The sequence below is a fragment of the Muscardinus avellanarius genome (genome assembly GCF_963383645.1).
Source record: "Muscardinus avellanarius genome assembly, chromosome: 2".
In the NCBI taxonomy this organism is placed as follows: Eukaryota; Metazoa; Chordata; class Mammalia; order Rodentia; family Gliridae; genus Muscardinus; species Muscardinus avellanarius.
The window spans coordinates 113216454-113230928 of record NC_137787.1 but is presented as its reverse complement, the minus strand read 5'-3'; the positions used below and the strand labels follow the sequence as shown (position 1 = coordinate 113230928).

The 14475-nt window shown below is 38.4% G+C and overlaps 1 protein-coding gene across 2 annotated transcripts in view; it reads left to right on the top strand.

The window, feature by feature from the left end:
* The window catches only part of CNTNAP5 (contactin associated protein family member 5), a gene marked incomplete at both ends in the record, with an annotated part of 1017925 nt that overhangs the window by 882516 nt on the left and 120934 nt on the right, over positions 1-14475 (top strand). For both annotated transcript variants that reach the window (XM_080690368.1, XM_080690367.1), the window contains one exon: positions 14096-14335. In XM_080690368.1, coding sequence (XP_080546494.1) covers positions 14096-14335 — 240 coding nt within the window. The remainder of the gene's footprint in view (positions 1-14095; positions 14336-14475) is intronic.

The following is a 14475-nucleotide window of genomic DNA, read 5'->3' as shown; positions in this document are numbered from 1 at the left end:
GCTTTTCAAATAAGGAATTACATTCTTCATCATTGAGAAGTTCAGAGGCACTGAGTATGTTTGCTAGGCAGGAAAGGATATCAGTGGTACACAATTCTGGACTGGGCTAGCTTGAGTGTGGCATTACTAAAATCTTAATATTAATTTGGATATGTGTCTTCAGATACCTTGGGCCACGGAAATGGTCCTTCAGTCCAAGTGCCATTCAGTATGGAAGTCACTGGGCTACTGCTGTAGCCATGAGTGTGTTCTGTGTTCCAAACACAGACTGCCTTTGATAAAGTAGCCTTTAGCACTGCCCTTTCATTGGAATGCGACAGGTTAAAGTTTGGAGATGTGAGTCAATCCTTGCTACCTTCCCAGAATTAATAGTTTACCTTCCAGCTGATTCATCACTGTGACAGCTAAGGACATCTGTATCTGGGCCCACGCATTGGTTCCATTTTTTAAAAACATAGTAGGAGGAACATTCTAATGTGTCACTCTTGAAATACATGCTACAGGCACATGGGGGGCTATTACTTGGAAGTAATAATGCTGTCAATATTTCTTCTTGGTTAGTCTCCATTAATGTGCTTAAACAATATAGAAATGAGACTAGATAAATCCAAAATATACCATCCATTTCTGAAAGTGAAATGAAGAGATCTGAGCATATATTTCAGGTCAACCATCATGAGTTGACCTCAGTAAGAAAATATCTAGCCTCTGTGTGCTATTGTCTTTAGCTACAGAAAGAAAATGAAATCTGGGAACTGATATTCAGGACTTGAAGATATGCTCCCTACATAAATATATTAGGAATGACAGACAGTCATTTTCTCCCAGTGCCCATGTGTACGACTCAGTAAGGCAAATGTCTCATTCTTTTCAAATTGAGTAAAGCAACTTTCCAAATACTCTGCAATAATAGAATGAAGTTTTTGTAAAAATGTGAGTCTGCATGTGTCATTTTATGATTTATTTTTCTTTCATGGGCCCATCTGTATTTTTCCTTTTCCATCTTAGCTTTCTTTCTGCCAAAATAAACCAAAGTTACTTCATATTTATAATTCCCTAGAAAAAATACTGCACTAACTTTACAAATCATGGAATTTGAAGAGATCCCCACAATTCCCTTTTTATGTCCCAACTGGAAGAAAATTATTATTCCTGTTTTCAGGGGAAGCATGTTAAACTTAGAGATGTCAACAGGGAAGACAAGCGGGCTTGGCATGCACTTTAATTCCCTGCTTGGGTACTTTATAAACTCATCATCTGTGGCATGATACAAACTCAGAGTTGCTGCCCAGCCTTTCCATGGAATAGGAGCTTCTGCTATGTCCTGTGAGCATCTCCTGGTGATATCTGTCCTAGTGCAGGACAGTAGTATTCATTTTTAAAATTCCAGTGTGTCTCAGAGTGCAGGAGGAGATATATAGTGATTTTACATTAATAAATAACTTAAAAGCCACCTTTTAGCAGATTTTTTTTTTGCAGTAGTGGGGATTAAAGCCTGGGACATTTTATCTCTGAACTACACCCCCAGTCTGATTTTTTATTCTTTATTTTGAAACAGGGTCTCACAAATTGCAGAGAGCTTCACTAAGTAGATGAGTCTAGCCATAAACCCAGATCCTCCTGTCTTAGCCTCCCAAGTACTGGGTTTACAAGTGTATGACACCATGCCTGATTACCTTTTAGTAGATTTATCACATGATTTTATGGAGGAGAATGCTTTTCATTTTTTCAGTGACAAAGCAAAATATAAATAAATATTTGTCTTTTTGATATTTTTGAGTTTCCAATTACAATACCTAATTTGTCATAAAATCTCATTTTGTCAAAGTTAAATAATTTTAGATATACTTAAATCATTTTTAGAAAAAATTAGCATATGACTTCTGATGATTCCTGTAATTACTGTATAAAGGGAATTGTTTTCTGTTTAGTGTAATAACTTGGCAAGATACCTCTGAATGCCAGCAAGAATGTCCCTGGAAAGTCTCAATCAGTTGCAGAATAGCAACCACCTAGAAAGACACACAGTAGTCATTCAATAAATGCTCTTAATATATGTTTAGAAGTTCAAACAGTTATTTTTATATATGTAGACACAATTGCAGTTTGATAACAGAAGTTCTGGTGTTCTACAGTGGATTCACTGACTACAGTTAAAATAATCTATTATTTTATTTTATTTTTTTATTTTTTATTTTTTTGGTGGTACTGGGGTTCCTGGAAACCCTTCTACCTCCAGGCTACACTCCCAGACCTATTTTTTTATATTTTTATTTGGAAACAGGATTTCTTAAACCAGCGCGGCTGGCTTCGAACCTGCGTGATTCTCCTGTCTCTGCCTCCCAAGCGTGAGGATTGTAAGCATGTGCCACCACGCCCGGCAAAATAATGTATTATTTTTAATACATTGCTAGAAAAGAAGGATTTGAATGTTAGCAACATAAAGAAATAATAATAATTGTCTGAGGTGACAGAAATGCTAATTATCCTGATATAATCACTACAAAATGTTTATGTGCATCAAAATGTCATACTGCCCCCCATAAATATGCATTATTATTGTGCATCAATTAAAACTTGATAAAATGCATCTTCAATTAAAAAAAAAGTGTTGAACCATCTGGTTACTCATTAGATTTTCTCCCTCAACCCACTGAACCACAAAATCAGATTCTTATAACTGAAATGATTCTAAAGACCATGGGTTCTAGTTTTATATTTGAGGAGGAGATTAATTAAATTAATTTATGCAAAATGTTGTTTCCTCATGAAGCAATTGAAAGTGGGATACACTTAGCCCCAACTAAAAGTCAATTTTAGTGTTTTCTGTCCATATTCAAGAACATTTTGAACTACGCATCTTCAATCTTTGCTCTTTTAATTGAAGCTCATTCCATCATACATTCGTCTCCATTGTATTGAATAAAAGACAATTGGAGTAGAATGGAGAGTTTTCATCTCTGGCTTGATTTTTTTCTTATTGAAAACACTTTTTAGAAATTATAATTCATTTTTTTTAAAGAAAAGTATGGCATGGTTTAGATTTTTCACTTAGCCCATGGAGATAGGCTCTGAGATATGGTACGCATAAATTCCATGTGAGAAATTGAGAAATAGTAATTTACTTCAACTGGTACTTCAAGTAGTCAACATTTATAACCCAGTAAAGAAAGTAAAAAAAAAAAAAAAAAAAAAAAAAAAAAAAAACTAGAATGCAACCATGTAGGTGGAATTAGGTTAATAACTGCAAAATGACACTCAAAAGCCAGGCATGGTGACACATGCATGTAATCCCAGCACTTGAGAGGCTGAGGCAGGAGGATGCAAATTTGATACCAGCATTAGCAATTTAGAGATACCCTGTTTCAAAATTTCAAAAAATAAGGCTAGGAATATAATACAGAGGTAAAATGGCCCTATGTTCAATTCCCAGTACCAAAAGCAATAAATTAAGGAATGAAAGAAAAAATCAAGAAAGAAAGAAAAAAATCTCAAAGGCAGTTTTCTGAAAATAAACCAATGCTCTTTGAACATTCCTAGACCCACTGTAAGAGTCAGTGATCAGTTCACAGGTCAATTGCTCCACTCCAAAGTCAAAGTGCCTTTGAGGTAATGTGAACTGAACACACAGGAAGCTCCAGGCCAGAAAAAAGCAAACTGGTCAGGTGCAGATGCTGAGATGCTGCCTAGAGCCAGCATGACTCTTGTGGTCTCTAAGTGTCTTTGCCCACATATTGATATCTTAGAAGAGGGTTAGAAAACCCTAGAGTGGCACCATGGATAGGAGATGGAGCCAAACTTGTCCACATATGGTTAATGACCAATGTATAGTCTGTTCTCATCTTATTATCAAGTTCATTCTGATCCTGGAAGAAAGACATAATTTTAATACTATTGCAATAAGAATTCAGTTCCGTAGAAAAGACATACACTATGCTTGAATTCAGCTTCTGGCTTCATCACCCATGCCTCTGACTAAAGAATAATGACTTTCATATAGACCCTGAAAACTCAGAGACACCTGGAATATTTAACCAGGTTCCCTGGGGCACATGCTTATGTATTCTTTAAAAATCAAATTAACTTTATTTTTACATATATATGTCTTTGATACTGAGTATTGAACCCAAGAGGCAATCTACCTCCAAGATACTCTACAGTCTTGCTAGGTTGCTGAGAGACTTTTTCTGTTGGTGAGGTTGTTCTTGAATCTGTGATCCTGATGTCTACGTCTCCCAAGTACTGGTATTATAAGCATATGCCATCATACCTGCTTTGTTATAGTTAAATTTTTTATTGATTTTTATTTTTATTTTTGATACTGCGGATTGAATCTAGAGACATTCTACCACCTAGCTATACACTTAGCCATATTTTATTTTTTATTTTAAAAGAGGGTCTTGCTAGGTTGAAGAGAGTCTCAGTACTTGTTGATAGTATCCTCAGCTTTGTGATTCTCCTATCTCAGCGTGCAGCACCACACCTGACTCATATCAATTTTCTTAAGTAACATTTATTCCAAAGTACTGGAATTACATGCATGTGTCATCATACCTGCCCACCCAGCTCAATTAGCTTTCTTAATTTATTCCTCCAAAGTATTATCAATAAGATAATTTCTCTTTTCCTTCCACTTTCTTTGGTGACATATTTTTAAAGCTAATGGGTTCTTCGAAGAGGCCTTGTATTATTTTCCTTCATTAATTTCTGTAGGTTTCAGCTCAAAAGCTAAGGTTCATTAACTGAAGATTTCTCTTTATTAATGCTACAGGTTTTCATGACTCAGACTGAGGACTCCCTCTCAGAAGAGTCCATTTTTGCACAAACACCACACACAGACCTCTATGAACAAACACACGTGCCACACCTCCTGGTAATGATGGATTCTAACTTCTCTCCCATCTAATGTTTCACTGTAGGCCGACATAATACATTAGCCATCTTTACAACCTCTGGGCCTTCTTCAAGTTCACTTGTATATTTTGTATTAAATAAATATTTGACCAGTCTGTGAAAATTAATGAATGCTGACCTTCAAATCCTGGATGTTCTACTGCTGGCTTTATGGGTGTGGGTAAGTCACCTATTTTCCTTGAGCTTCAGTCAGTCCTTCTGCCCATGAGGCTTAATAGCAGCTCATATACTTCGATGTGATGTATGGTTGCAATGCACCAATGAAAGTTTATTAAAATATACATAAAATAATAATCAGTATTTCACAAATCAGTTTCAAGTACTGACTGCAGCAACAGATATCACTCTGATTTGCTATTTCTTATTGAAATTAATAAATAAGAGAGCTGACAAAGGGCTTCCTCACACAGAACAGACCTGAGCATCCTCTTTTATGGAATATTGGGGCAATGCCTGAAAACCTAGGAGCTCCAGTATTCAGGGTGCACACTGCCCAGGTGTGAGAGCTCCGGGGGGAGGATCCTTTCCAATTGTAGACTTCATCCCTTCTCACCAATCAGCAAAGGTTTCGCAGACATTTTTTGTTTTGTTTTTGTTTTTGAACATGGTCTCATTAAATTGCTGACTCTCACTAAGTTGCTGAGACTGGTCTTGAACCTGTGATCCTCCTATTTCAGCATGCAACACCACGACTGTAAATAAAATTTAAAATCACATCTTAAAATTGTTATATGGTTCTCACACACATGCTTCAGCTGTATTATTGCGAGATTCTATTGTTGCTAATTTTTTCTCCTCTATGCTCACTAACAGCAGGTTTAATAGGTCTCAGTGTCACACACCTGTAATCCTAGGATTTGGGAGGCTGAGACAGGAGACCATAGGTTGGAAGAAAGCCTCAGAGAAACCCTCAGGAACAAAGTGAGAATATGTTTCAAACTAAAAATTAATAAAAGAGGCTTGGAAGTAGAATTTCTCAGTTCAATTCCTAGTACCAGGGTGGGGGGGGGGAGGACAGGCTTTGTATGATAATCTGCATTCAATCTGGTTATAAGAACAAGTTTACAGACCAAAGAAATCCCCATTGCTTGTGGTTCAAGGACATGCTGGCTTTATGGCATGAACTGAAAGCTAGCCAGATTCATCTGATATGCAGGCCCTTTCCTGGCCACTATCTTTCTCTTTAGCAGAGCTAAGAACAAAGCAACAGCACGAAGCCAGACCATTTCATTATTATTTTTTTAATTACAGTATTTTTAAGTTGGGTGTAGTTGCACTCACCTATAATCCTAGTATTTGTGAGTTAAGAATTGCAGGTTTGCAACCACCTATACTCCCACACCAAAAAAAAAAAAAAAAGGACAGAAAAAGAGACAGGGAAGTCATTCCTCCTTATTTGAGAGATAGAGTCTTAAATTTGATCCCAAGCAGAATTATGATCAGGGTCCCCTTCCCTTGTTCACATCACCTTAAATAGATATGTAGGGCCCCATAGTCCTGTTTAAAATCTAACCCCCCACACCTACAGAATGGATGGATCTTTTCGTGTCCTGTTCCCATTTTATAGGGCTGATAACAGAACAGCCATGCAAAAAAAAAAAAAAAAATTGATCAGTAAGTGGTGGCAAAAGCAGTATGTGAGGAGAGGATGAAGGACCCAGAGTGGCAGGGAAAGGGCAAGTGCAGGCGAGGCCTCGTTCCCTCCCATGCTGGTAAGTGATGTGCTTCACTCAACCACCCACTGGCCTTCACCATAAATTCTGGGCAGAGGTTAATCTCTGGAAGAATGAAGAATATATCTTGCTTAGAAAAAGTACTTCAAATTTTTTTTGGTGTGTGGTATGTGTTTCTGTGTGTGTGTGTGTGTGTGTGTGTGTGTGTGTGTGTGTGTGTGTGTTACTAGGAATGAACTCAGGACTTTCTCCCTTTAGTGTATACCCTAGTTCTATTATATTTCTATTTGAAATAAGGGTCTCGCTAAGTTGCTGAGGCTGATCTCATACTTGCAACCTGCTTGTCTCAGCTTTCCAAGTGCTGGGATTCCAAGTGTGCCACCATGTCTGACTTTGCCTTTATCTTACTTACATTTAAGACTCAGCTTTAGAAGGCAGCCTAGCCTGTGTGTGCATTTTCAGCATGGAAGGAGCAAGTCTCTTACTGTGGCTCAGCCAGTCCCTTGCTTGTTCATCATCCTCAAAACATCCTGAAACTCTTTACTGAACTACTGTCCATTTGGGTGTGTATAGTAGGCTCTGCCATAGGGAACTAAGGTCTTGGCTTCCCCACTGTGCATTGATGGGAGCATCCTGGAAAAGTGAGATAATGCTGCCATCAACCATGCCAACAGTGCTCTTCCACTTGCTATTTCCACCCTATCTTCCAAACCCTTTGCTCTCGAGGCCCCTCTGCTCCCACCTTTTCCTCCTACCTGCACCTTCTTTATGGACATGACATCAATATATGAGGATAGGGGTTACTGTTAAGACAAAACAGGTAGCCTTGAAGATCAGATTTCAGCAGAAACACAATGGATATTTACCCCTGAGATCTACTAAAAAATCAGTCTCTGCCCAGAGGAATTGCCTTGTGAAGAGATAGTGGAAAGCAGGGCACCAAATGCATATGTCTGTGTGTTTATATATGTATGTTTAAATGCATATACATGTATGTATATATTGGTTGCATAATACAATTAGATATAACATATTCTATATAAGTGTATCATACTCTACACATGAATCATGTTTGTCTTCATAGAACCTCACTTTTTCACAGTTCCTATGCCTCAGCTCCCGTCTTTTCTGCAAAGGGTTTTGTATTACATACTTTCTCTGATTCTATCATTCTTATTTCTTCATTTCTTCACCCTCATTTTTCTCCTCCTTTCTTTTTCTATTAAGCTACCTTGAGTCTTTTCTTTTATACCTGAAGAGCATTTAATCTCTGTGGGGGCCTGAATTCTCAGCAGGAAAATGTAGATCAAAGTATACCTACCTCACTTCACATTTTCAAAAGAATAGCAGCACTCTAGATATTTCAATATTTTATTAGCATGATGAAACTTGTCCCTGTCATCTACTTTGAGTTTAACATAACACCTTTTCATCCAAGGTTTTTACTTTTATTTTATTTTTCAGGTCTGGAGATAGAACCCAGGGGGATTCGACCTCTGAGCTATACCCCCTGCCCTTTATTTTATTATTTATTTTGAAACCAGTCTCACTGAGTTGGCAGAGGGCCTCACTAAGTAGCTAAGGCTGTCTGCGAACTGTGATCCTCCTGTCTCAGCCTCCTGAATGCTGGGATTACAAGCATGCACCACCACACCCAGTTTAAGGTTTTTACTTTTTAATAAAAAGTAGTCTCATTTACATTGAGCCTAATAGTGTAAGGTATAATCTTCAAAAAAGATAAAACCACAAGGTTTGGGCAAATAAAAATTAAAACTAAGCATACATCACAGATGTTATTTAATTTCTTAATAATGATGAATCCAGTAATTAGTTATAACCAATTCAAAATACATCAAAATGAACAATTATTTGTAGGCATTCTTGTTTTGGGTTTTTGTTTCTTTGTGCTTTTTATACTGGGGATTTATTTCAGGGATATTGTGCCTCTAAGCTACATCCTCAGCTATTTTTTTAATGGTTTGTTTTTTAAATAAGGTCTCAAAAATTTCCTGAGGGCCTCACTTAGTGGTTTCTGAGGTTGGTCTCATATCTATGATCCTCTCATCTTAGCCTCTTAAATACTGGGGATTGTAGGCATGTACCACCATGCTTGGCATTTGTAGGCAACTTAACAAAAACAACAACAACAAAAGAATAGAATCTTTAGAATAGGACTAAAACCAGTTAATGTTCAATGTGCCATTTTTTGAGTCATCTCCTTAACTGGAAAAGTTCATTTTCATCAACTATACAAGTATTACCCATGGTTGTTGCTATATTTTCAAGTTTTAGTTCATTTTTCTGACCACAATTGCAAGTCACTTGTGATGTGTCCTAATCAGGAAGAAGATGGAGGAAAAGGAGGAGGAGGAAGAAGAAGAAGAAAGAGAGAGGGAGAATGAAAAAGAGAGGGAGAGGGGAATGGAGAGGAGAAAGGAAAGAGCAAAGCAGGGGAAGACAGGACAAGGAGAGAGAGAAAGCAGCATTACCCAAGTAATTTTGTGAAACAGGAGCCCAACCTGGCACATGAAGTGTTTTTTCCAAGGAAAGAGTACTCAGCAAAGGAGTTAGGTTTTATTGTGTGCAGGGGAACACAGGAACATATGGAAGCAACACAGACTTCAGGGCCGGTGCAGAAGACTGTGAGATGTGTCTCTGAATGCAGTGAGCATTTGTCCAGATGACACACTGAAGTTTTCTAAGACAGGCTCAGAATGATGGCAGCAAAATTTTTAAGAGTTGATTCATACTCAGTCCAAGAAAATGCTATCATAATGAAGACACCTGATACCAGGAGCCAATCGAAGAGGCTCTTACAAAATTGCTTCTAGGCAGACCAGTCAACTAATGGTCTAAACTGTCAGGAAGAGTGATGTGGAAGTCAGAAGGATGAATGATGGGTGTGGGCTACCTGGTGGAAGAACCCTGTGAGAGATCAAAAGAAAAAAGTAGGAGATTCACTTGACTGCAGCATTGAATGACCTGTACTACCTACTACACATGCTCATTCCATGGCTTCAAGGTTAGAGCTAAATGTGAACTTCAAAATCCCCAGATGTGCTCTGACCCCTGATTCTGCCAAATAGAATCTCTCAACCCTGACCAGCTCTTTCCCTCTGGTTCTGTCTTTTCAATTGTGTAATGTGAAGAATATGAACAACATCATTATCCACACTGATAATGAGTTTAGTGTAAATTTTTAGCAGAAAACTAGTATGTTTGAAATATGCATATTTAGAATTGATGGCAGTGTTCTGATTCTCAAACAGCTTTGTAGATTAAGGCCAAGTCTAAAACAATGATTCTAAGTTGCTTTAAGGACAATGCTTTTTGTTCTTTCAAATGTACAGTGAACTGCATATGAGTCAAGATGCAAGTGAAAAAAGAGAAATGTGTATTAGGACAATGGCTAACAAATTAAATACTCTACAGGGCCAGAAAAGTAACATGAATGTATCAAGAGATCCAAGTGGGCCACACGGTCAAGTGGAGAGGACATGTTTCCATCTCTAGGGAGCCAACTGCTGACCAGGTCATTCTGCCAGGCAACAAGCAGGTCCCTTGTCCTCTCATTCTCAATGAAAGTCTTATTTAAACCAATTCTTGTTTTTGGAAAAATGTGCAACCTATTAAAATTATTGAATTATGGGTGGGTACAAATATAAGGGACTAAAATGAATGTACATAAGTGCAAGTCTGTGTATTTGTGACTGCAGGAATGAAATTTATCTATCAGTGAACGTGATGGGTAGATAATATTCAAAAAAAAATACAACATGTGAAGAGGCCTAAAGTCTAGAGATACCATGAACATTAAGGAGACATAAACACTTCAGAATGCCTGCACACTAAAGTCAAAGTAAGAATGCAGGAAGTAGTCCTGGGTGTAAGGGAAGCCAGGTCTCCGCTGCTGTATCATCTGGGTAAGGACTGTCAGCTTCATTCTTAATACAGGAACTGCTCTATGGAGGGCATGCAACAGGAATGGCAGAATCAAGTCTTCAAATTTGCATCTACTCTGGATGCAAAGGGTGGGACAAGTCAGGATTGGTTGTAGGTTAATGTTGGAGGGATTATGGTTGAAGGAGGGGGAACTGGACCAACAACATGGCTCTGCATGCAAAAAGAAATCAATGGATCCTGAGGTATCTAGGGGAGCAAATCCATATTAAGAGGGAAGATCATGGCTGCTTTTCTTCAAAGGATCTACATTTCACAGAAAATTCACACCTAGAGCAACCCTGTGCATGCAGTAAGTAACATCATCAGAGGATGTAGAGAGTCGTCAACTATTCTTTAACTCTGTGTTTGTGTGTGTGTGTGCGTGTGTGTGTGTGTTGTGTTGTGTTGTTTGGAGAATTTTTAAATTCTTTTCTTGGCCTTTATATTTCTCTAGATAAATAAAAAGGAACTTTTCTCCTTTTTAAAGAATAAAACATGGCCAGGTTAAAATTGAATTTTAACCAGTGTGATGCAGCTGTACAGTATCTCACGGTGTCTTTGTGCCCCATCATCATCTGAAAGTAGCATCATCACCTTTTTGGTGAATATCTAACCAGGCTCTGCATGTCTACAACTTCCAGGAGCAAAGGCTGCCATAGTCACCTTCTTCTCCATTTTGCAAGAAGAAAAAATCCCCAAGCATTCTTTTGTCTTTATAAATGTGTCGACCCAACTTTTACATAGGAAAATGTGCAATTGATCTTGTGTTCTTTCATCTTTGCTAGAAGGCAAACTACACTAACAAGATATAGGAAAAGTTATTCAAATTTGCCAAGAGGAGTGACTGTGAAATAAGAGACACAAACCAAAGCATTTGGTTACATAAACCCTCCCCTCTTTATCCTGACCCATCTCTGGGAAGGACAAAAGAAACCTTTTTCTTCTGTGACAAGTATGTGTGTGTAATTAAGTTTTTCTTATAGTTGAAAAGATACTTACACACCCAAATTGAGACAGACAGGAAAATGCAATTTAGATTTGGTCTCTTGGTCAGCCTGGATATTACATACCAAAATCAAAAATACAGAGGAGTTTTGTCATTACTTCAGAATATGAGCCTAGATTTATTCCATAAGAAAGTTCTGTCTCAACCTTTGGATACAAGCAGTGAATTTCATGCATATACTTACTGGTCTGGTAAACGTATAATTTGAAAAAGGCAGAGCCTCTACCCTCAAGTCATAATTCTACCTTCTATGTTTTGAATTATTTCCATGCCTTCCTGTATTTTCTATTATTTCTTATTGTACAGCTTAGCATCCTTTTTTTTTTTTTTCACTACTGAGGGTCGAACCTAGGGGAATTCTCCATCTGAGCTACATCATCACCCCTATTTTTATTTTGAGACAGGATCTTACTGAGTTGTAAAGGGCCTCATTAAGTAGTAGTTGAGGCTGTCCACAAACTGCAATCCTCCTCTTTCAGCCTCTCAAATGCTCGTATTACAAGTGTGCACCACCATGCCTAACTAGCATCTTTTGTTGTTGTATTGAGAGTTGAACCTAGGAACAGTCAAACTCTGAGATGCCAATTCCCCCACCCAGCCCATCCTTTTTTTTTTTTTTTTTCATTTTGAAAGAGTGTCTAGCTAAGATGCTTAAGATCTCGCTAAATTACTGAGTCTGGCCTCCAATTTATGATTCTCCTGCCTCACCCTCCCTAGTACTGGGATTATAGGTGTACATCATGGTGCCTGGCCTTCATATATTTTGTAACATTTATAAATTTTGTCTGAAATATCACACTTGAAATTCCCAAATAATCCACCTTGATGGTAATATATTCCAACCTAGTCACTTACTGGGTTGATATTTGATAAAATTGTAGGATATGGGGCTAAAAATTAATGAGGGTCAGACATAAAACTAAGGATGCAGAAAATTAAGGGTAAGTAGTGCTTGTCATTGGTTCAGAACTCCATCATGACATTTAATAGACCTTAAAGACCTGCATGTGTTCTTGGCTGTTACATATGTGTGTCTTGGACCTCTGCTTCCTCTGAAATCATTCAGAATTCCCAGCAGCAAAGAAATACCTGCTGGTGGCATTTAGCCTTATTTCCTGGCTTGCCATTACTTAGAATACATATTTTCTGATATCAGAGTCAGAGGCAGGTAGAATTCTTAATTTTTGTTGGGAGCAAATCGTATAGAAATTTTCAATATGCTTTATTCTTCAAGAATTGCTAAGAAATCCAACAAATATATCTGAAACCCTAAAGTATACCTTAAGCAGAAAGTTTGATTATATCCCTACACCGTATTCCAGGTAAAGAACTCTTGCTTCCCGATTAGTAATCTAAAGATAAGCTCTGGTATCAATAGGAACATATGTATTAAAAATATATTAACCAGGAGAGGTGTCTTGTGCTTGTAATAATACCAGTCTTGGTAGGCTGAGACAGCAACTTAAGTAAGACCCTCAACAACTTAGCAACTTAGCAAGATTCTATTTCAAAAAATAAAAATAAATAAAAGTGGCTGGGGAGTGTAGCTTGAAGGTAGAATGCCCCTGGATCCCATTACCAATATATATATATATATATATATATATATATATATATATATATATATATAATCTCCATTGTGAGGACTCAAGAGAATGTAAGAGAAAAGGAAATATCAATTATCGAGCACCTGCTGCATGCTCTTATTCAAGCCTTGCTGGAAATACACAAAGTGATCCCTTTTTATATATCAAGTAGCTGTGGTCTGAGTTATGAAGTGGTATAATGCTAATCAGTGAGGGACAGAAAGTTTGATTGCATCTCTCTCTGACCATAATGCCCACTTTCCAATGTGCAGAGTGGAGATGAATAGCAGTTTTCTAACTTGATTTGCCTGATAAGTGGCTTCTACATCATCATTTCAGTCCATTTATTCTTTTTACATCATATGCAAGTCCACTGTGGACTGTGTAAGAACCCATTGCTTTCATTTTACAGGCACATGACCACCACAAGTTTCACTCTCATGAATCTGTAGGGTAAAGGATTTGTGAAGAATTATATTCTTACCAGGTGGGTTGGTGCACAATTGTAATCTTAGCTATTCAGGAGGCTGAGGCAGGAGGATTGCATATTTGAGGCGAGCCTGGGGAACGTAGTGGGTCCTTCAGAAACTTAATGAGGCCCTGTATTAAATTTTTTAAAAAATTAGAAAGGCTGATGATGTAGCTCAATGATTGAGAACCCCTGGGTTCAGTCCCAGTACTGAAAGAGGAAGAAAAAAATAGGAGGAGGAGGAGGAGAAGGAGGAGGAGGAGGAGGAGGAGGAGGAGGAGGAAGAGGAGGAGGAGGAGGAGGAGAAGGAAGAGAAAACATATTCTCTCTCTCTGAGGCAGTATAGAAGGACAGGCATCCCTGCCCAGGCTTCTTAAATTTCTTTCACTGAAAATTTTAAGAGTTCAGCACATCATGATAACAATACTATCTATTGCCAGTCAGGGTAGTTGGGGTGATTGAGCCTCGTGCCATCTTATGTTTCCTTCTCATCTTTCACTCTTAGGAGGAACTTCATCAAGACAGAAGGGATTTCTAGGATGCATCCGCTCCCTACACTTGAATGGGCAGACACTGGACCTGGAGGAGCGGGCGAGAGTCACCTCTGGAGTCAGGCCTGGCTGCCCGGGTCACTGCAGCAGCTATGGCAGCAACTGTCATAATGGTGGCAAGTGTGTGGAGAAGCACAGTGGCTATTCATGTGACTGTACCAATGCACCATATGAAGGGCCCTTCTGCAAGAAAGGTATGGTTTTCTGGGCCCTGCCTTCTCCCTGCAGGCCAAGGCAGTCCACATGGCACCAACTGCCTTGTCCTCATCAGTCCTCTCCTGCCTCCTTGCCATGATTGCACACACTCCCCCTCCCTGAATGTGTGCACAGACCA